The sequence below is a fragment of the Microcebus murinus genome, chromosome 15 (assembly GCF_040939455.1).
Source record: "Microcebus murinus isolate Inina chromosome 15, M.murinus_Inina_mat1.0, whole genome shotgun sequence".
Lineage (NCBI taxonomy): Eukaryota > Metazoa > Chordata > Mammalia > Primates > Cheirogaleidae > Microcebus > Microcebus murinus.
The window spans coordinates 46,754,520-46,778,344 of NC_134118.1; the positions used below are offsets into that span (position 1 = coordinate 46,754,520).

Sequence of the window (23,825 nt, forward strand, 5' to 3'; positions counted from 1 at the left end):
CTGAACTTCAACCCCTCTGAGTAAAGGAATAACTTATTTTTACTGCTTCCTTTAACTTTCAGCATCTTTTTAGCCCCTGAAAATAAACCAGGGAAACTGGGAAAGATGAGTATCTGGTGCATTTTTGTGCACCAGGATGATACGTAGGGGAGGAAGTGATATGTAAAAAAGGGGATATAAGAAAAAATATCATTTAAAACCAGTGAGTGATCAAGCTCACTAAATGATGGCTTTAAAAAATCAGAAATAAAATCTTGTTTCTGTGGTTCATGTTTGAAAATGATGTAACCTAAAGTGGCTCTTTCGGCTTCCACTGCAGGAACGCCTTCTCTGTTCAGCCTTGGGGCCACGGCATCTGCACTGAAGGACTTAAGGAGGTCAAACCTAAGCTGCAGAGAGGTTCAGACTAAGCTGGAGGGCCTCAACGTGGTCTAGCCTGACCCAGAGGACCTCAGAGCCTTCTAGCCTAGGCTGCAGGACTTCCCGGCGATCTACCTTCATCCGCAGGAACCTTGTATCAGTGTAGCCTGAGCCTCTAAACTCCTGGAGGAGGAATTCAGGCCCAAAGGGATGGCCTCCCAGGACACCTCTGCAGGTGAGCTGTGCCAGGACACAAGTCTCCTAATTCCTGGTCCAGGGCCCTCCCCTACTTTTCTAAAACAATCAAAAGGGGCTGAAATTCTTGGTGTGCGGGGCTAATGACCCTAGCATTGTTCTCTTTTTCACACAGGAAAACTAAATTTCAAAAACAAGCTGGCAGTACTAGATAAAAAGTATACATATATATACCTGGCATTTTAAGCACAGAGTCAAAAGCAAGGAGTAGTCAGTCTCCCGGGTGCTGAAAGTACTTTGAAATCCCCACAGTCTCATTCATTGTTCAGAAAACAAAATGGAACAACTTTCTTCGCTCCCCGCCCCCTCTCCCCCATGCGGTAGCTGTTCTTGGCAGGTGCCCAGAACGGCACCCGGTAATTCCACCGTACACTGTGTACATTCGCATCTGTTTAAGCGGCTATTTACGGCCGCCCTTTACCGCCACCTGTAAGAGGCAGCGCCATAACGACACCGTCTCAGTGTCTGGGCCGGCAGCCGGGTGCCCAGTGGTTTTCTCCACTTGAGGACGCCGGGATCTGTGAAGCGGTTGGCACTTGGAGAAACAGGGAGGCAGCTGGGGACACCACGCGCCGAGGGCGGGAGGCGCGAGAAGGAGGCGCGCCAGACGGAGGGTCCTTCCCTTCTCGTTAGCTCCACTCGGTGGCTCCTTTTCCATTCCCACAGCCGCGAGGAGGGACCTGCCGAGCCTTCCTTCGGTGCGGCTGGTTTCCTGCCTGATAAAGAGCCCGCTGCCATTTGGATTCGATGGATTCCTGAACCACCCGAGGGCCTGGCGATCCGCAGGAGGGTGGGGACTGGGGGCTCTGGGGTGGGACCCGCAGTCCGGCGACATCCGACCCGCGGAGCACCGCCTGGAGTCTGGGACCCCGGCCCGCGGCTGTGATGCGGGGCCGCGAAGACACCTGCGCTCCCGTGCGTGCCGCACTCGTGCCGCTCCGGGTGGCGAACGGGGTGAAGTGGGGGCGAGGGCGAGAGGAAGTCGAGGCGCCGGAGCGTCAGAAACCCGTCCTTAGCTTCCCCTGCACTTTGGAGGCTGTCCCGAGGGAGGCCAGCGGGCGGTGCACGGCGAGCTTCCAGCTTCTCCTGGCACAGCTGGAGGCCGGGAGCTCTGTGCCCCCACGGGCGGGTACCTGGCGGCCCCAAGTGCCCGCGAGAGGCCCGCGGCGCCCAGGACCGCGTGGCGCACTCGGAGCGCGCCAAGTCGCGCACCGGCCAAGACAAACGCTGACGGGCCGGGGGCTGCTTGGCTGGGGCGCAGAGGAAACGCGGCCCCGGAGCGCCTTTCGTTTTAAGGAGGCTTACTTCTGGAAAGGGACAGGGAACTGTCAATCAGCGAGGGAGGGAGCGCACCGGCGCCGGGTGATGTCAGCGGATCAGCTGCTCGATAACAAAGAGGGGGTATTACGGGAGAAAGTTGCAGCGGCGGCAGCGGCCACGGCGGCACCTCGGAGCCTCGGCGGCGAGGGGCAAGTGGGCGAAGGGAGGGGGGACGGCTGTCGCCGCGGCAGCTGAAGGCCAAGGAATTGAAAGGGCTGTAGGGGGAGGCAGTGCGAGCCAGCCCCGACTGCTCCTCCTCTTCCTCCTCCTCCTTCAAACTCGCAGGGCTCAGCCCCAGCGCTCGCTCAGCCGCCGGGAGCACCCGGAGGGACGGGAGGTAGCCGCGCGGCCCGGAGCTGGGCAGGGTCCCCAGCCGCCATGGATAGCGACGACGAGATGGTGGAGGAGGCGGTGGAAGGTACAAGCCTTTCTCCGGGGGTCGGGGGAGGAGGCGCCCAGGGCCCAGAGCGCGGAAGGAGTGGCGGGCTGCGACCGGCGCGGCGCCGGGCCCCGCGGCCGCCACTGTCCCCTCCGTGGGTGGCCGGCTGCCGGGCTCCGGCGGGGGCCGGACAGCCACCGTCACGCCGCCGGGAGAGCGCACTGCGCGGCGGGGCGCAGGCCGGGAACGGGGTTCCGCCAAGCCCGGGGCCCCGAGAAGGCACGGCTGGCTGCTCCATCCCGCCCGGCCACAGCCTGCATCCGCCCTCGGAGTTGCGAAACCTGCTCCGCACTGTGGCCTTTCCCCTTTCAGGGATGGAGGGTGGGTGTGCTCGGCTGGGCAGCCCCTTGGGGCCGGCGACCTCCGCCGAGCAATCCCCCAACCCAGTTTTGGCAACCCCGATCCCCTCTCCGGCTGCCAGCCCTATCCTTCCGCTCGCCGCTGCGCCCCGCTGCGTCCGGGTCGGTCCCCCGGCGCCGCGCACGGGGCGCACCAGGCACGTGGCGGCCGCAGCCCGGGCGGCCGCTCCTCCGAAAAGATGAAATCACTGCAGGGCAGTGGACATCACTGCCGAGCCGGGGCTCGAACGCGCACGGTCCCCGAGGCGGGTGGCCCTCCCCGCTCCTGCCCCCGAGCCAACTCAGCCGAACCGTCCCCTCCCCCTCCCTGCTCCCGAGCCGGGGTGCCGCCGCCGCCACGCTGTGCAGTCGCGCCGCGAGCCCGCACCGAAATTGCTGGGTGACACTTAACTTTCTGAATTCCATGCAGTTGGCTGTGGGTGATATCACCGCCTTGGTGTCGTGTTTCTCCGCCCCTTCTCTTCTAGCGCCCCTCCCCCGACTTTTCTCGCCACTTTGTTTTGCTGAGTTTCTCCACCTCTTTTTTGCTAGTTCTAAAAAAACGATGCGGGGACGTTATACAATCTCGTTGTTTGTATCATGAGACGTTATGATTTTGTAACAGTGAATACTGAAAAATACTCTTTAGCGTATTTATTTATTTGGTTCTACCACATACGGTACGTCGTGATGTTTTGCAATGCTGTGTGGTATTATTCCAGAATGTTTTAAACCAAGCATGTAAGTAAATCATTTTTAGCCGTTGGTTGAATCTGGTTTCTATCCAGTTTGTATAAACAAGTCCTCACAAATGATAAAGAAAAATAAAGTGGCAACACTGTACAAATGTGTGAGGATACATGGTTATTGTTACATTAGAAGAAATCAGTTTTAATGTTTTTGTAAACATAACTCCTTTTGCAGTGCTCCTAAAGTCTTAGGGTGAGATTAAGCAGAATTATATTTCTGAAATCTCTAAAAACTATACAATCTAATGTAAATATTAAAACTTATTATTTCTTCATGGATCTTCAAAGCCAATTAAAAAGTGTGTAGGGTGTTTTTTTAACTTCAGAAGATTTCCCCAATGTTGTGTACTCATGGAACTTTTTATCTCTCTAATAAGTAAAGCCAATGTTGGGGCTTATTTGGGCCCAAAGACATTGATCTAGTTGATCCACAGGAAGCCTTCTTAGAATTTAAAAGTAATTGACTTCGTATGCCCCATGTTATGAAAGATAAAGGAAAAATGCTCTTCTCAAATTGCTAGAGCTTGCTGTCATTCTTCAAAGTTTACTTTTACTTGTAAAAATTTAATATAAACCCCTGATCTCGGGTAGTACTGTCCACCTTCGATCACCTTCCCCTTTGAAGCTGTTTAAAAACATAAGGTCCAATTGTCCATGGCCCACAGGCTCCTTTGCAGAATGTGAACAAGAAACGTGTCAGTGTTATTTGTGAGACTGTCCACTGACTTAGAAACAGGGAAGTTTCTTTATATAAACATGGAAGGTTCTGTTATATAGGATTACCATATACATTATTGTCCAAAATCAGAACCCCCTTGAGAATGAGAGGGGGAACTATTAATAATCATGGTGGGACAACTGGCTTAAGACTTGAATGTCCGGAGCAATCTGGGACACGTGGTTATTCAGTTGTACGTACCAGTAAACAATTAGAGTCACACAGAACCTTTAAAAGCCCCTAGGAGCGTCTCAGGCTCTAACTTGCACAGTGCATGGGAGCATGTTCTGAACACGTAGTGAATTGCACTGGAGCATGGGCTTTCCCCCAGCCGTTCTTGGCCTTTTTAGTGCTGTTTGCAACAGTCTTCACTTAACATCTAACACTTCCATGGGGGACTGCTATAAACTGCTTATGATCTTTCCCCAAAGAGAAGCAAGTCTGAGTATCTTGGTGTTTCAGTACCAACTAATCTACCTCTCTCCATAAACACAGCCTCTGTTCTCAGTAGTTTCATTGTCATAGCTATTATTGCCGTTGCTATAATTGCTTAGTTCTTATTATGTGCAGGCTCTGTGCTAAGTGTTTCACAGACATTATTCATTGTCTTATGAGGCGGGTACTAATATTATCCTAATTTTACAGAGACAGAAACTTAGGCATAGAGAAGTTAAGAACTAATCTAAGGATTCTCAGTGAGGTGCAAAGACAGACTTGAACTTACAGAACCTCTTTGCAACATACCAAACTGTCTCTCTCTCTCTCTCTCTCTCTCTCTCTCTCTCTCTCTATATATATATATATATATATATATATATATATATATATATTTTTTTAATGAGTCAAGCGTATAAAATACTTGGTAACTGAGTTTGGAAGTAACAGTTTGAATATTATGTCTATAACATTATCAGTGTAACTCATTAGAAGTTTGTTCTGAAAGAGTTCAGTGACTTTCAGAAACGTGTATTTGGGGAAAGAGAATTTAACTTACAGCCTTTGCAACAGACATCCTTTTTCTTCTTTTTCTTCCTCATTAGAAATTTACTCTGGAAAAGAAATTGCTCTCTTTGGGATTTGAATTTAAATGTCTTATACACTGTATACATTTTGGTTCTCTGTCAGGGTGGAATTGGAGCTGGAGTGAGGTTCTAAACTCAGGCTGGATGAGTCCGGGCGGGCAGGGGAGTGGGTGGCAGAGGGCGTGTCAGCCGGGCGTGTTCTGTGTACAGTGTCTGCCTGCTCCTGCGGGAAGGCAGCCGGCCCTGGGCCTCAGGGGGCCTCGGAACTCCACCTGAGCTCTGGTGTGGCTTTTGAAAAACACTTTGAGGCCCATCGAATCAGTGCAGAGTGATGTTTATAGCTTTCCAATGTTTTTTTTTCAGGGCCTTAGGCAACAGAAACATTTATTACTGTGTCTATTTCTTTGTCTACCTGTAGAAACAAAGGTGAATACGATGTGGTCCCTGATATAATTTCAAATGAATATATGAATTGTGGTGTTTGAGAGGAAGTAAAAATTACTTCCAGCTTGGGGAAGTCCGTGGGGAAAGATTTCGCAGAAGAGGTGGCATAGAGTTGAGTGGAGTTGAGACGGGAACTTTGTGAGTGGAGGCCTAGAGGTGTGGAATTATCTAGGCCCACCCAGAGAATAATCATTCGGTTCTACAGCAACACAGGGTTTGGGAGGAGAAAAGTGGTAGTTAGACAGGGATAGGGGCTGGGTCACAGGCTGGGCGTGTGGACCGTGTCCTGGAAGCCACAGAAGCTATGGAAGCTCTTTCCAGCAGGAAATGACGGGGCAGAGCTCTGCTCGGGGAAGATGAACAGGCAGGGTAGGCAGAGGGGCCGAAAGAGCAGGCGAGGTGATCACCTCGAATGCCCTTTGCAAGTTCAGATGTACAGTTGTGAGGGCATAAAAAACAGAAAGGCCTGGAAACGTGTAGGAGACACAAAGCAAGAATTCTCGAGAAGGGGAAATATCAGAATCCCCAGAACAAGGGCCCAGAATGAAACAAGCAGCTCAATGTTCCACTCTCCCAACCCCCTCAAAATATTAAAAATATTTTTATTAACAGTTTCCCTAATATCATATCCTGCCTAAGTGTCCTGGTAGCATCCTTTCCGTGTGGGCCACACATTAAAATTATGACAACTCACTAATAGTTGAGCTCTTGTAAAGAATTAATCTTAAAAATCAAATTATGTTTTTAACAGGCGGTGTAAATGCATCATCATGAGGCATGTTCTTTGCATTAAATGGAATAAGCTTGCCTTTTATTGTTGTTTTTTTAGCAACATGCTAGTCTATAAAACCAACAGTGTGCGTGTAAGGGTCTCAGATTTTGAGGGAAATACAAACAGCCTACTCTCAGGTCTCTTGTGAGCAAGCCCGAGGCGGTTAGCAGCTGAGCGTCTGATCCGGAAGGAATTTACTTCACTGAGACAGACATCGCTGGCTGCACAGGATACAGGCCTAGCTCTTATCAGGTTAAGGAAAAAGCTAGCTCAGAAGTAACTCCAGGGGAAAAATTTCAATTTCTATCTGTTTAGTAGATAATGGTCTTTAGAGCAAACTAAAAATGTAGACTTGTGAACTGATACTCTTTTTTTCCCTTTCTCTAACTGGTATAAATATTTTAAATCATGCTGCAGACAGATACACGGTACATTAGCTGGAACAGTATTATAAACACAGAGCAGTCATTCGAGTGAATTTTCCCTGTTGCTTGGGCCTGGTATTCACCCTCTGTTTAGTGGTAACTCGCCTGGAAGGCTGTTGGCTGACTTGGCGCATTTTACAAATTGGCCTCAATCAAGCAAGGAGGACTGATGTTTCTCTTTGAGTTAGGTAACTCTTAGGAGGGGTAGGAATTTGCAACCAGGATGTGCTGTTGAAAGTCTTGGTGGTTCTGTGAGAATTATCTTAACGACAAAGTTTTCCTCCACTACCAGGAGCCTGGGGATTTCTACCTTTTTAGAGGTTACCTTCTTCCACCATCTGCAAGGAAGGAAAGGTGTTCAGCAAGTTTGTCCTTATGGAGAAAGAGAATTAAAGGATGGGGGAAGGGCTTTCCATGTCCATCAGCACACGCGGAGTGGTTAATGTGTCTCTTGGGCAAATCACTCGTGTCCTCATCTATAAGATGAGAGTGTGGGAGACTGTTTCTGGGTTTAAATTTGATAACAGGAAAAGCACATACCCAGTGTCAGATGCATAGTAGTTTGGTAAATGTTTTTTTCTTCTCTATATAGTAGTACCCTTCTGCATTGAATTGACTATTACAGACATGATAGAATATTACATGATTTTATTGTCCGAGTGTTTTATGATCTTATTGGCATCTGAAAAAGAGTCGTACCAGAATCTCTTCTAGCGCTAATGTTGAAAGGAGATGTGAGAATCCGGCACCCCAATCTCTCTCTTTCCTTTGGTTCTTTGTTTGGAAGATCTCTTTGTTGTTACTGCTTTGGTTGTGGCTGTTGTTTTACATGCTAAGTTCTACTGCTACGAGAGCTACTCCTGAGCTATGAAATAGTCAGGGTTGAAGTCTTGAATGATCAAAACCTTTAATTTCTGATTCCTTTAATTGATCACATCTTAAGGATGAAAAGAAAACAAAACGAGCCAAGAAGGGGATCCTGACGCTTTCAGCACTCTCTCTTGACAAACAACCTAAAAACCTTCAGAATGGCAGGGAGGGGTCACATGTCCAAACACCTCCATCCAACCTCACAGGGTCACCTGAGGAAGGGCATCATTTAGTACCTCTCTTCTGTCCCTCTCTCCCCCAAGTGATTAAGAAGATGAGGGGGCTCCTCTTCATTGTTGAAAAGGCATCGAAACAAGTATCCTTTGTGGAGTGGGGTTATTATTCTTGTCATCTCAATTGGGATCAGTACTATCCTTTTAGTGCTTCCAGTGTATTATATGACACTTTCAATTTTTCTCTCTCTCATTTTTTTTATTAAGTGGTGGAGATAGTGAGGAGGGGAGTTCAACTTCCTTTTTTTTTTTTTTTTTTGAGACAGAATCTCATTCTAGCACCCCAGGTAGAGTGTAGTGGCATCATGATAGCTCACTGCAACCTCCAGTTCCTGGGTTCCAGCAATTTTCCTGCCTCAGCCTCCTGAATAGCTGGGACGACAGGTGTGCACCATGATGCCTGGCTAATGTTTCTATTTTTAGTAGAGACAGGGGTCTCACTGTTGATCAGGCTGGTCTCAAACTCCTGAGCTCAAGCAATCCTCCTGCCTCAGCCTCCCAGAGTGAGGATTACAGGTATGAGCCACCTCGCCAGGCCTCAATTTTCTCTAATATCTAAATTCCATTGCTGAGGGTGCACCTTCAGAAATAGGACAGGGCTGAAGGAAGGTGGAAATTAATTCACATTGGAAGTTTTGTTTCCTTAGTGTTTAGGTTTATTGTAATTTCCTTTGATCTAAAGTGGAATAACACATTTTATCAACATTAATTTTTTAATGTCTGAAGTACGTGGACTGTTTTCTATGAGGAAAGCATTTTCAACAAATTAATAAATATCCTAGTATGAGGCTAAAGTGATTATTCAGATATTTATATCTAAATCAAAAGTAGGACACTAAATTCATAGGAATGTTAATTACTAATTTTAACTTTAGCCCAACAACATTTCATAAAAGAAAGCTTTTAGCTATACACTAAGTGGTTTTTAAATGAAAATAAAGTAAATTTAATTGATTTCAATGAGAGAAATGTTATCCAGTATCTAGAAAATAATTGTCCAAATTATTTCATATGACTTGTGTCATTGAATTATGTCATATACAGTTGTTTTTTTAATGAGAAGAAAGAAATTATGGTCTAGTTCCCTACTGACCAATAATTTCTTGACCCTAGTAGAAAAAATTACCGTTAAGAGGAAGGGACTGGCTGGCCACAGTGGCACACACCTGTAATCTTGTACTTTGGGAGGCTGAAGAGGGTGGATTGCCTGAGTTCAGGAGTTTGGGACCAGCCTGAGCAAAAGCGAGACCTTGTCTCTACAAAAAGTAGAAAAATTAGTGGGTGTGGTGTCACACACCTATAGTCCTAGCTACTAGGGAGGCTGAGGCAGGAGGATCATTTGAGCCCAGGAGTTTGAGGTTGCAGTCAGCCATGATGACACCACTGCACTCTAGCCAGGGTGACAGAGTGACTCCCTGTCTCACACACACACACACACACACACACACAAAATGAACAAAAGAGGAAGGGACCTATATTGATTATGATGTGCTTAAGTAGCTGTTTAAGTACCTGTTCCGTGGCCTGTTAGGAACCGGGCTGCACAGCAGGAGGTGATTGGAGGGTTAGCTTCATCTGTATTTACAGCCACTCCTCATTGCTCACATCACTGCATAAGCTCTGCCTCCAGTCAGATCACTGGGGGCATTAGATTCTCATAGGAGTGTGAATCCTACTGTAAACTGAGCGTGTGAGGGATCTAGGTTGTGCTCCTTATGAGAATCTAATGCTGACGATCCGAGGTGGAGCTGAGCCAGTGACGCTAGCGCTGGGGAGCAGCTGCAAATGCATATTATCATTAGCAGAGAGGTCTGCCTGCACAATAAATGGAATGTGCTTGAATCATCCCCAGACCATCTCCACCTGCCATTCTCCCAATCCATGGAAAAATTGTCCTCCATGAAACCAGTCCCTGGTGCCAAAAATGTTGGGGATCGCTGTTTTAGGTAACCCATTCCATACAGAGTCAGATGTAGCAATAAAACATTGTATTTGTTTACTATTCTTTTATGTTTATGTAATTAATAATGCAAATAAAGAGCACATTTATTTTTTATAAGAGTACTTATCTACTATCTCTTTCAAGGGCTAATATTCTTTTATTTTGCTGGAAGAAATCATTTTAGGAGACTAAAGCTTTCATTGCGGTGGTATGGTTTGTGTTTTCTTTTATGTCTGTGGGCCATCTGGAAGCCACATGTCAGTGTTTAATGTCTCTGCATTGGACACAGTGTTTAATGTTTTCATACCTTTTCATCCATGACCCAGGTTGTTAACCCAGGAATAAGCCAGTAGTAGAATAACTACTGCCTTCACTTTCACCTCTGCAAAATCAGCTCCCCGAATGACTGGGGAGACAGCAATGAGGTGATTCCTGGGTTTTGTGAAATGTGTAGATAGTAATAAAGAACCTAAACATTGACTATAAACATAGCTATTAGAATATTCTAGTCTGTGACCCAGGAAAAACCAGTGATTTAAAGATCAGTGTGATCACTGCTACTGATGTTCAAAATCACTACTGAAATGGCCATGCGGATACTTCTGACTCCATTTAAAATACAAGCCTTCTGACACACAGTGGTAGAGGGCATATGATAAGGTGAATGGTAAACATTAGAAGCTGAATGATTTTATAAAGTAGAGCAGTGAGTTTAAGGTTAAGCTTAAATTCAAGCTGAGAAGGACTCGAGTTTATGTGTTTGTACAACGAGGCGTATAAATGTTAGGGCGGTTTTAGAGACACAGCCGTGCCCCTCGTTTGAGTGTTACAGTTAGCAGTGGGATTTTCAGGCTGGCTAGCCTTCTCCCGCATCATACCACAGAACGATATGCAGAATCATAGTGCCTACTTCGTGTTCTAGAATTCGACAATTTATGGCAAAGACAGTGTATCTGGCAATAGACTATAAAACAGCGGGATCTCAACTACATTTCAGTTAAGCATGAGAGGTGGGGGCATGCATTCCAAATATGAGAAGGACTGTGTGGGGAAGTACTTGGTGAATTGTAGCGTGCACTGCAGATGATAACATCGATAATAACTCTGAGTCCTGGGTAAAATGCAAGCTTATTTACAGCTCATATTCTGAAATGTGCCTAAGTCCCTCTGCTGTGGACTGGTCAGTTCACAAGGTGTACGTAACAATCAAGTCAATACTGCCGATGCAGGTGAGGTGAGAAACCTGGTGTCTTCGCTGTCCCCTTGTGCAGGGGAGGGGACGCTTTGGTAGCTCTGGGGGACTTGCCTGAAGCATCTGAGTGCTGACGTGTCGGTGGGAGCCCTGGTGATGTTAAGGCTTGCCTTGTGGTCCCCTTTCTCCAGGGCACCTGGATGACGACGGATTGCCGCACGGGCTCTGCACGGTCACCTACTCCTCCACAGACAGATTTGAGGGCAACTTTGTCCACGGAGAAAAGAACGGACGGGGGAAGTTCTTCTTCTTTGATGGCAGGTAGCACTCACAGTTTTGTTCTTTGCGGGGCCCCAAATTATTTTATGTGAAGGAATGAAACAAGTGAAAGAATTTGAGTGGGAAGGTTTTGTACAGCTTATACAAAAGGTAAAACTAACCCCAACCGATGTGCACTGCTTTGGTGACTGGAAAAGTCAGCCCAGGGCTGTGGGGAAGCCAGCCTAAGTCTTAGCTGTCGTCATCACTGTGTCCCAGGGTGTGCTTGTCCAAGAGACACTCTGCTGTGCCCCGACTTGTGTAAGGTGATTACACGGTCACCTAATTCTTTGATGGATTTCACCTGCTCATTCTAGTAATGCATCTCAATGAAGTCACACAAGTAGGGATAGTTTTTGTCGGTGGCCAGTTTGTGCAGTTCTGGTAGTGACTGATTCACACTTTTTTCCAAGTGTAACTCACACTCCATCGCATTCAGCCTGCTCTCCCAGTCAGCACCGTTTGCTTTCTCGATATCCTGAAGGAAGATTCAGTCACTTTGTTGGTTCGTCAGTTTCATCAGTTTCTCAGCATGTTCCCTCTCCTCACAAGACTGATGAAGAAAATATCTGGCAAACTCCTGCAAAGCCACTTTATTGCAGTCTAAATAGTAAGACATGGACAGGTAGACATAGGAGGATGGTGCTCTAGACTCAGTTTTTGAAATGCTTGTCTTTGGGATAATTGGTCTTTTTTTTTTTTTTTTTTTTTTTTGAGACAGGGTCTCACTCTGTCTCCCAGGCTGGAGTGCAGTGGCGCAATCATAGCTCACTGTAGCCCTGAACTCCTAGGCTCAAGCGATCCACCCACATCAACCTCCCGAACATGTGTCACTACAGGCATGTGTCACTACTCCTGGCTAATTAGAAAAATTTTTTTTTATTTGTAGAGATGAGGGCTCACGGTGTTGCCCAGGCTGGTCTCGAACTCCTGGCCTCAAGTGATCCTCTCTCTTCCATCTCCCAAAGTGCTGGGATTACAGGCATGAACCACTGTGCCTGGTCTTTTTGTGTGACACCTTAACACTGAGGTCAGGACTAATATCTTCCATGGTCTACCTCTAGTCAAAATATTTTTCACATCAGGGTTCTTTTTACTTTGCTTTCACCTCCTGAGAACGCTGTGAGGCAGTGACTGCTTGCCCTCCAGTGAGGGGTAGGAATGACTGTAGGACTGTTTTCTTTCAAGAAGAGATAGGATTGCACCGGCCCAGCTCTCCAACAATGACTTTGAAACCATGTCAGCTTCAGAAGCAAAGAGTGACCATGTGGATTTCTTTAGTCTTTAGAGGAACTCAGAGCCATGGAGGAACCAGCTGTTTTCAGACCAGATGTTTGGATAATACAGAAATGGACTTCGCTGAAGCAGGTTATAGGATTCTGTGGGATATAGCGCCCCTTACTAAACTCCTGACATTGTTAATAGGCCAGAGCTTCCTAGACCTAGGAATTCCTTTGGGAAAGGAAATGGCTAAACTAACAGGTGATTGCAAAGACTGGCATGTGACCCAGAATCCCTTTATTAAAGATGATAACAGTTCCTCTGGCTCTCAATTATCTGATGTGAGGAGGGCTAAGGAGAGCAATAAGAACTCATTGTAGAATTTTTGTAAATTTTGTAAATTTGCAAATTTTCATTTAAATTATAATCCTTGACGCCATGGCACTCACTCTAGCCTGGGCAACAAAGTGAGACTCTGTCTCAAAAAATAAATAAATAAATAAATAAATAAATAAATAAATAAATAAATAAATTATAATCCTAACTTTCTCTTTCCCATTGTCCCCAACCCCTCACTACCGTAATGCAGAGCTTTACTTAACAAACTGTACATCTTAAACTGTCAGATATTTGACTTCCTTTCTTTTGCCCTGGTGGGTTCGAGTCCCTGTGTCCTAGCCTCTTCCAGGTGGTGGACGTGCTTTACTCACTCATCGTCCCTTTAAGCTTTCCAGAGGGAGACTTTCCATGGCGTTTTTTTTATAGCTCTTTTTCTGGAAATGGTCACTTTTGTCACTTTTTACCTCATGCTGCAATTATTCTTTCATTCTTTCAACAAATACACATTTATGTAAATATCTCATTTCTCCTTCATCCCCAAGGACAGAGGTTTCCTTGAGGGCAGAATCTGTTTTAATTACATACTTTATGCCTCATAGCACTTTCCCTTAATTTGATACTTAAAAAAAAAAACTCCTTGCTGAGTGGAAGTGGGAGCTGAAAGAGAGAGTAGAATTCACCCAGAGCACCCGCCCTCCACACTTGTTCATACTTTAAACCTTGATGGTGATAGCCACGAATTGATAGGCTATTTGGGGAAACGGTCCAGCAGATCTGGTTGAATTTGGTGTTGGGAACCTGCTTGCTTCACAGACTCGATTCACCGAGTATCGATGGGCTACACTGAGCTTCTGAACCAGGGTGCCAAGAATGAGCTGCATGTCAGCCCAGGACACCGATCCCCTCGGGCCTAGGGGTAGGGCAGCCAAGAGGTGCCTGAGACTTCCTGAGCACCTCCCTTCCCATGCCAGGCTAGTCGCTTCTGGCCCCACGCAGCTTCATCCACTTGCACCTAAGTGTGCCATTTGCACGTGTGTCCTAACACGAACAAGCTAAAGCACCAGCTCAGGCTGAAGCACCAGCCTTATAACTATCTTTAGGCTAGAAACAAATTCATTAACTTTTTTTTCCCCTTTGGAGGCATAAATTCACTAATTTTTATACCTAACACTTAAACACCTGTGGAGACATCAGTCAAAGGGTAGGATCAAAGAATGACAGTGTTAGTGAGGATCTCAAGAGGTCAAGTTGGTTAGTCTTCAGATGGATGGGGGCTAATTCCTCGAGGGGAGAATGTCAGTGTCATTGCTTTAATTAATTACCCTTGAGGAAGCCGTGTGGTGACAGGATCACAAAAGGTCATCGTCACCCTTCTTGAGCCCAGTACTCATCATGTTATGAGACGTCTGCTAAAGGGATTTGCTGTAAAAATTAGTGAGACAGTCTTATGACTGAAAAAAAGCTGGGGAATCCATTAAATGTTTCTAAGGGGAGTGTGGGGTTTGGTTGTGGAAAAGTCAGTTGTTTTCCCATGAAGCACCTTTTATTTATATGTCTATTAATTTTTCTCCCCATTACCATCCCCTAGTTTTTAGGGGGATGGTCTGATGTGTTGGGTAAAATTAAATGGGAACCCTTTGCCTTTCCAGCCTGTCAGAAACCTTTGGTCTGGAAAAATCCAAACACCCCAAACACCCCAAATCCCCCCCCCCACCAAAGGCTGACAAGGTTTTGAAATAACAGGTGAGGAAACAAAAACTTTCTGTTAAAGAAATTGTTCAAACCTGTAGTGCTGGTTTATGTCCCTATCAGAGGTTTCATTTGCAATTAGAGTTTGGAAAGAGAGAAGGAAAATCACAAAGTGTAGTAACAGAAGATTTGTCCTGGTGCATTCTAATCTTATATGAAATCTGAACCCAGGCGTATGATTTGTGAGAAAGATTCAAATGAATATGAACTGCTATCAAGAAAATTCTGGAATCAATTTTTCCTTTGACATAGAAAATGATAAACCTGAGTAAGAATTTCAAATATCTGGATTACCAGGAGAAATGGCTCTGTTAAATTTTTAACCAATTTCCTAGATAGACGCAGAATATTTTATTTTATTTTTAAATTGCAAATATAGCAAATGCTTAGTGGAATAAAAAACTTCAAGAAGTACAGATGTGTAGAAAGTGAAAGTGCCCCCTTTTATATGACCCCTGTAAATAGTTGTAGAAGTTGTAGAAGTAACCACTGTCAGCAGAGAATTTGAGCATTCAAGGTAAAATACAGAGATAGCTATCTATTTCTAAGTTTTATTTTGTTTTTAATTGACACATAATAATTTTACGTATTTATGGGGTGCAGTGTGATATTTCTATACAAATATACCTTGTGCGATGATCAAATCAGGGTATCTAGCATATTCATCACCTCAAACACTTGACATTTCTGTGGAGTGAAAATATTCAAAATCCTCTCTTCTAGCTATTTTGAAATACACAATACATTATTGTTGACTTTACTCACCCCACTAAGCAATAGAACACCAGAACTTATTCCTCTTATGTAATGTAACATTGTACACATTAACCAACCTCTCCCATCCTCCCCTCCCCTCTCTGCCCAGCCTCTGGTAATTCTACTTTCTACTTGTATGAGGTCAACTTTTAAGATTCCACATATGAGTGAGATTGTGTGGCATTTGTCCTTCTGTGTTTGGCTTATTTCACTTAACATAATGTCCTCTGGGTCCATTTATGTTGTCACAAATGACAGGATTTTTTTTTATGTTGAATAGTTTTCCACTTTGTATATATATCACATTTTCTTTATCCATCTGTTAATGGACCCTTAAGTTGATTCTATACCTTGACTATTGTGTATAGCGCTGCAGTAAACAAAGTGCAGCTATCTCTTCAACTACTGAAGAAATAGCTCTATTTCTAAATCAGTTTACATGGCATTATTTACCTGGTTTTTTCTCTCTCAGATTTGGAATGTTTACTAGTTTTGAGACCATCCTCAAGACTTAGTCTTAGGCTGGGTGCGGTGGCTCATGCCTGTAATCCTAGCACTCTGGGAGGCCAAGGTGGGCGGATTGCTCAAGGTCAGAAGTTCAAAACCAGCCCGAGCAAGAGCAAGACCCCATCTCTACTATAAATAGAAAGAAATTAATTGGCCAACTAATATATATAGAAAAAAATTAGCCAGGCATGGTGGCACATGCCTGGAGTCCCAGCTACTTGGGAGGCTGAGGCAGTAGGATGGCTTGAGCCCAGGAGTTTGAGGTTGCTGTGAGTTAGGCTGACGCCACGGCACTCACTCTAGCCTGAGAAGAGTGAAGAAAGTGAGACTCTGTCACACACACACACACACACAAAGATTTAGTCTTTCCTTCATTATGTGACAAAATAGAGAACAGAAGAGCTAAGTTACTACAACTGGCTTGTTAAGTTGGAACCTAAAGTCAGACCACTCATCCTTAACCAGATAGTTTATCCCACAAATGAGGAATGAATGGGAGAATTAACTCTTATTTTTTTAAATTATCTTTTCAAACAGCTATTATTTTCCATGTTTCCCCCTTTTTAGGAGGGAGGAAGAAAACTGTCCTAAGATTAAGCAATTGAGACTCCTTCACATCCACTGTGGTCCTGGGGACTTTATGCAGGGAGGTGATCGGAATCTTGGGGCTTTGTTCGGAGTCTGTCTGGCACCAGTAGATTTGCTGGTGTACTGTAGAATATTATGAAAACAGTTTTAGCATTCAAAATACTTTGATATACACCTTTCTAATTTTTATACCAATCCTCAATTCTAGATGTTTATTTTAATGTATCCTTCCTTAATTCTTCACATTTCGATCATGATTTATGAGCCTCAAGGCAGGACTTTTCGAGATCCTAGAATGGTAACAAGAAAGAGGAATTTCAGCACAGATTGGTTTTTGGGGGGCTGTGGAGTCTTAGGGAGCCATGTGGTTTTTAGTCTGATTCTGAGCTAGAGATGAGGTAATTCATTTGGTTTTATTTATTTTTCATTGCTAATGCTTCTCCTTGACATGCCAGTTAGATTTCAAAGTATTTACTACTCCACAACTCGTTCTTCTGTGCCCAAGTGGTTTTCTGATGTTGATTTGCTACATTAATGTTTCCAGCTAAAAGGGCTCCTTGTAGTTTATCACTGTTTAAATAACCTAAGCGAGGCCACCCTCCAATGAGCCACTGAGAAAGGCTGATAATTTCCAGCTGTCAGGATTTCTTGTGTTTGGTTTTTAGAAAGTGCTTGGTCACATTGCAGAAAAATTACAGTTGGAATGGACTTCTGAAGTCATGTATTCCAACCTCCCACACAAGGCAAAAGTCCCTTCTATGTCCCTGACAGTCATCCAGCTTTTGTTGGAAACGGGCTCAGCAAATATATTTATCTGTATTCTAACAAAGAGTTCCGATTAAGGCAAAAAAATTTGTGACATGCAAGAAGAAATGGGGTGGAAAAGAAATCGATAATGTTGAGTATCTACCATTTGCTCAACACTGGACACATTGCCTTCATAACAGTCTGTGAAGTAGGTTTTATAATCCCATTTACATGTGAAGAAACTAGCACACAGAGTGGCTGAATGACTGGCCCAAGGTCACCCAGTTAATAAGGGTTGGAGCTGAGATTCAAGACAAGGTGAGTTCAATGCTACATCCACTACCCTCTTCCAGCTAGAAGCAAGGAAATAGCTATGGTCCTGACTGCTTTTCTCCCATGCTTTAATTTTACTTGAGGTCGCTCATTAGCTATCATTGTGAAATGTTAAAAGGAATCCCGGCTTTAATTCAGTTACTTTCTTGCAGAATCTTTAACAATTTGGTAGGAGCTTGGCAGTTTGATGAAAGGTTTTCCTGAGAAATCAATTCGGAAGATTTCTGTTCTAGCTTGTTGGCTTCCTTGAACTTCTGTTTTCTTATTTGTAAAATGGAGATAATTATACCTGCTTCTCAGAGTTGTTGTGATTGAACGAGAAAACCTGTAAAGACCTTGTATGTAGCGTGTAGGACACCTAATAGGCACTCAGGGGAAAGGATGGATCATTATCTATTATCATTATTGTTACTATTATTATTAGTTGATAAAAATGACTAAGAGAGTGTCTTAGTCAGTTTGGGCTGTTATAACAAATTCCATAGACCAGAAGGCTTAAACAATAAACATTTATTTCTCCTAGTTCTAGAGTCTGGGAAGTCCAAGATTAAGGCACTGGCAGATTTGGTGTGTGTTGAGAGCCCACTTCCGAGTTTGCACATGGCTGTCGTCTGTTGTGACCTCACATGGCAGAGAGTAGAGGGAGAGAAAGCAAGCTCTTTGATGTCTTAAAGGGCACTAATCCCATGCAAGAGGATTCTGCCCTCATTACTGAATTTCCTCCCAAATGCCCCACCTCTTACTACCATCACATTGGGGATTAGGATTTCAACATATGCATTTTGGGGAGACATAAACATTCAGCCCATAGCAGACAGTTTTCTTAGGATTTGTTTTTAAAGAATAAAATTAAATTTCACTAATTGTTCTTCAAATATTTTACTGTTATTTTGAGACTTCCTAATAATCGGATCCTATAGACTCATAGATCTTCTCTTAAAGGGTAAAAAAAAAACAACTTTGAAGATAGCGCAATATATGACATGGAAGCATTATAGTGGTCCACTCAACTTGTTCATCACACCTTGGAACAAGTTGAAGTTTCAGGTAGGAAATAGCTCCAGCAGATGGGTGGGGTAGTCTTCTTTACTTAGTTTGCAATAGTTTAAGGCATAATATACATTGTCATACAAAATAGTTCCTAAAACAATATTTTAACACTAAAACTCACAATTTAATTTTGTTAGAGATGGAAATTTAAAGTAGAATTATGATTCATTTTTAAATTTCCCTGTTGGTTCTTATATTGCTATAGCTGACAAAAAAAAAAAAAAAAAAAAAAAGGGAACACAGCGGACGCAGGGAACAGAATTTAGGTTCCATCAGCTAGAAAGCCCCAAACCTTCTAGATCCTAAAACCATGAAGAAGAGCCAAAACCATTAAATCCCTAAGAATGCTTTTGTGTATTCAGATACTAAAGGGAATTTTTAAATGAAAATATAGCAATATTTGAATAAAAGGCAGATGTGTCAGTCTAAGTGAACAATTGTAAAATTTCTCTGTTTCTTTGTAAGTTAAATTTCCCAATTTAATTGATTACTGGAAATTAACTCTAAGTGCAAGAGCTTTGATAAAAATGGGTAAAAATGGTCTATGTGTGTGCAGAGAGAGAAATTTAATTAAAATTGATGTTTTGATTTCCCCTACATTTTCCAGTTGTTTGATGCAGTTGCTGATGCCAGAAAAATTGAACGATTAAAAGACCACTTTTATAATTCCTTAACATAAGAATCTGCTACGATGTTGAAAAGAACTTTAAGAGAGTACAGGCTCTGAACGTTGTGTAAAGTGTGGTCCCATTTTTGTTAAAATAACAAAAACAAAAGGTGGGAAAATGTATGATATGTATTAATAAATGAAAAAAGTCTTAAATGCTATATGCCAAGTTGGATAAGAGTACTGGGAGTTTCTACTTTGTGCTTCTTAGTAGTGCTTAATTTGTTTTTTATTTGTTTGTTTTACAATAGACACCTATCACTCTTTTAACTTAAAAAGGCATTTATTACATCCTTCCCCCATTCATTTGGACCACTCATAAATTTTTGCAAAGAGGAATCTTTTTTGCTTGTTTTTTTAAAGTAGATTTCAAGCAGTTTTGTAAATTTCTTTGCTTATTCCGGTGTCTCATAACTGATGATGATGCTTTTAAACTGTTTCTCAGTCGAAAGCTTGCCCTCATATGCATGAATATGCATGCTGAATAATAATAGCTACTATCTATCTAAGCAGTGACTATGTGCCAGACCATATTCTATGCACTTTATATATTAACCCATTTAATCCTTATAATAACCCTTAGTAGCTCCAGTTTGCAAATGGAGAAATGAAACAGAGAGAGTTTAAGAAACTTTCCTAACTCACAGACTGTATGCATAACTAATTCATGTGAAGAATACTCCCAGCACTTGGATAACAGGTTCTCTCTCAGTAGGTTCCCTCTCAATCGTATCTTCTCAAAGCAAAATTATCCCAGTTTTCATATTTACTCTTTTGCTTAGGAAATATCGCTGGAAGATATGCTGTGTTTCTGTGTTAGGGGAGGGATACATGGATGCGTATTTTTAAATTTGTTCCCATAAAGGACTTACAATCTAGTTAGAGAAATAGGACATAAATTTTTTTTTTTTTTTTTTTGAGACAGAGTCTCACTTAGTTGCCCAGGCTAGAGTGAGTGCCGTGGTGTCAGCCTAGCTCACAGCAACCTCAAACTCCTGGGCTCAAGTGATCCTCCTGCCTCAGCCTCCCAAGTAGCTGGGACTACAGGCATGTGCCACCATGCCCGGCTGATTTTTTCTATATATATTAGTTGGCCAATTAATTTCTTCCTATTTATAGTAGAGATGGGGTCTTGCTCTTTCTCAGGCTGGTTTTGAACTCCTGACCTTGAGCAATCCACCCGCCTTGGCCTCCCAGAGTGCTAGGATTACAGGCGTGAGCCACCGCGCCTGGCCAGGACATAAATTTAACGTCAGTAAAGACATGGAATGTTCTGTGATAGGACATGACCAGGCTCCAGTGAGACGTGGATTGCGGGGCTGCAGAGGTCAGGATAGACTTTCTGGACAGGTCTATCCTTCCCACAGAAGATGACAGACTCTGTTTAGGACAGTGGCAGGAAGACTTGCTCCAAAACACAACTGTCAACCCCATGTCAGCAAGAAAGATTGGAAAGCTACTTCTATGTACTCACTTTCCCAATATGACCAGACATGAACATTTTAGTGGCTACAAAATAATGTCATTTTCTTATAGTTTCTTTCGTTTTTGAATAGAAAAATGTCAGAGGTTTGGGAATATTTATTATTATCCTAAGGTTATTTTTGTTTTCAATGAAACGAAAGAAAAAGAAGAAAAGAAAGAGAATATGACCCATAACTTTAAATCTTCAGGGATTTATTTATTTATTTATTTTTATCTTCAGGGATTTAAAAAGTTTGCTTGCATATGTTTTAAGGGAAGCAAGGAAAACTGTGATATGGAAGCTAAGGTATGTAGAGGTCAGTGAGTAAACTAATGTAAGCAGAGGATTCTAGAACAGGAGTCAGCAAACCTTTTTCTGTACAGGGTGAGATAGTAAAAATTAGGCTTTGTGGGCCACATACGGTGTTTACTGCAATATTCAATTCTTCCATTATAATATGAAAGCAACCCTAAAAGATACAGAAAGGAATGTCATGGCTATGTTCCAATAAAACTTTATTTACCAAAACAGGCAGCAGGCCATGGTTTCCCAGCCTCCTCTGGAAGAAAAAGTTAGAAAAAAACATAGCACCTTGAATGCCAGCCAAAGCAGCTTATATCTTATTTCCTCAGTGATGGAGGATTTCAAAGACATCATTTGTATTGCCCTGGAGAACTCAGTTGTGTGTATAACATGCCCCTTTGTCATCAGATTTCATCCAAGTTACCATAAAAAGTTGCCAAGAAAAGCTAAGTTGTGTCCTCAGACAGATGCCAATAAAATAAAATAATGTGGTCAGATTTGCTCTCCAATGGCTTAAGAATTTGCATTTGTATACCTTAAGTCAGTTAAGCTAAGAGGGAAATAGCAGTTTGTTCTTAGCATTCTGATAGAGGTATGTGAATATAGGCTCCGTTGATAAAAGAGGTTGGGACAAACTACTGAAGTATGTGCAAGCCCATATTATTTTTTAACTGATTTGCAAGACCTGTGTTTTGTAGATCTGATCATAAACCTGAGAAATTTGGCAGACTGGACCGTCAGGGGATAATTCTACCCAAACACACAGGAACGTTTTGAATGCTGCTGAGATGCCAAAGTCAATAGGGTTGCCAGGATTAGGTCATAAAAATCCAGGACACCCACTTAAGTTTGAATTTCAGATAAACAACAAATAATTTTTGAATGTAAGTATGTCCCAAATATTGAATGGGAAATGATTATACTTAAATTTTTGGTTGTTGTTTATCTGAAATTCAAACTTAACTGGACATCCTGTATTTTTTCTGGCAATCCTAAAAATGAAGATAAATGAATAGTTTTTTGCAGTACGTATTGCATCATTATATCACTTGATGAGTTATCCTTCACCAAGGTTGTTTTTTTTTAAATTGTGGGAGTCTAATGACAGTTGAATCTCATTAATTCCGGCCTCACTGCTTTAGAATTTTGATTATTTATGCAAGGGCTATGCTAAAGTGCATTTTATTCTCGTCGTGAATTTAGTAAGCCTATTTGTCATTGATAGTACAAACAAAACTGAAAGAAAACTATTTATCTCCTTGGGAGACTACACATGGTGTAATTACAATGTAATCAGAAGCTGTCGCTACTTCGGCTGTGCTTTTCATTTAATAATTATAGATCATACTCAGTCATTCATTGAAACAAGACAAGACCTTACCAGGCAGAGTCAGGTGCAACCACCTAAGTCCCCATTGCCTGCTTTGTGTCCTGCCTGCTCCAATACACCGTGTGTCTTGCCAGCTCTCCTCTGTGACTGCACTTGTTTTGTTCATTCTGCCTTCTAGAGCCTTGCACGATGCTCACTGTTTAGAAGGTGCACCATAAATGTTGACTAGTTGAATTAACGGATGAATGCTGTCTGCATATCTTAAAACGACCAAGCTGTCTTTGTTTCTAAATTTCTTACATTTTAAATTTTAAAAATAATTTGGAGCCAGGCACGGAAGCTCATGCCTGTAATCCTAGCACTCTGGGAGGTCAAGTTGGGAGGAGGATCACTTAAGGTGAAAGGTGAGAGTTCGAGGCATGCACCTGTAGTCCCAGCTACTGAGGAGGCTGAGGCAGGAGGATCACTTGAGCCCAGGAGTTTGAGGTTGCTGTGAGCTATGATGACGCACACCACTGCATTCTAGTCCAGGTGACAGAGTGAGATCCTGTCTCAAAACAATCAGATTTCTGAACTCCCAAATGTGTTTTATGAGGAAAGGGAAAGACGGGTGCTGGTAAAATCACCATGAACGTTCCTGTGAGCATTCTTCCAGGTAGGACCAGGGGTCTCAAGCTGTCGGGCTGCTAATAACACCAGCAGGGTTGAGCCTGCAGCCCTGCAGTCTTCCTTACTCACCCCTACTGGCCATGAACATGGTCATTATGTGTGTATGTATACACACACCCGTAATTATATACATATACTTAAATAAATCCCCATATATCTTCCAAAAAGATGCAAGGAGATTCTTTTGACTGGCTACCAATTATGGCTGTCTCTGGTAAATAATACATTAGTGACTTGAAACAAATATGTAGGCATTTACACATTCTAAACCCCATTTGTGTTATTAGAGATCACTGTATACAAGCCATCTGCAAGATCCTTGAGAACTACCAGTAAACCACTGGTATGGACCACTCTGCAGGGAAATTAAACACGAGTGGTTTATATGAGGAGAGGGTAACATCAGAGTTTCTATTGCCTGGAACAGGTTGGCATCCAGCCTTGAAAACATATTCAGGTGAGGCTTGTTCACAGTTTCCACCCATGGCTTTTTTTTCCCCTCTGTTTCCTCCAGCAGAGAAAAAGGATTACTAGGAACCAGGAGATTAGGTTTTAAATCTCCCTCTTTCTTCCTAATCTTGCCTGTATCTCTGAAGTATTTTCCTAGCAGTCTGTGAGAATACGGAGGACTCACTGAACACATGTCAGGGTTGAGACAGGGCTGGGCATGCAGCTGTGATCCTTTCTTTAAAGAGAGTTGAGTC

General features: G+C 43.2%; 1 protein-coding gene across 1 annotated transcript in view; it reads left to right on the top strand.

Moving 5' to 3' along the window:
- Window positions 1-1,669: 1,669 nt before the first annotated feature.
- The window catches only part of SETD7 (SET domain containing 7, histone lysine methyltransferase), a 47,946-nt gene continuing 25,790 nt past the window's right edge, over window positions 1,670-23,825 (top strand). Inside the window, exons 1-2 of the mRNA XM_012766285.2 lie at window positions 1,670-2,353; window positions 11,271-11,400. Of these exons, the coding sequence (XP_012621739.1) occupies window positions 2,314-2,353; window positions 11,271-11,400 (170 nt within the window). The 5' untranslated portion in view covers window positions 1,670-2,313. The remainder of the gene's footprint in view (window positions 2,354-11,270; window positions 11,401-23,825) is intronic.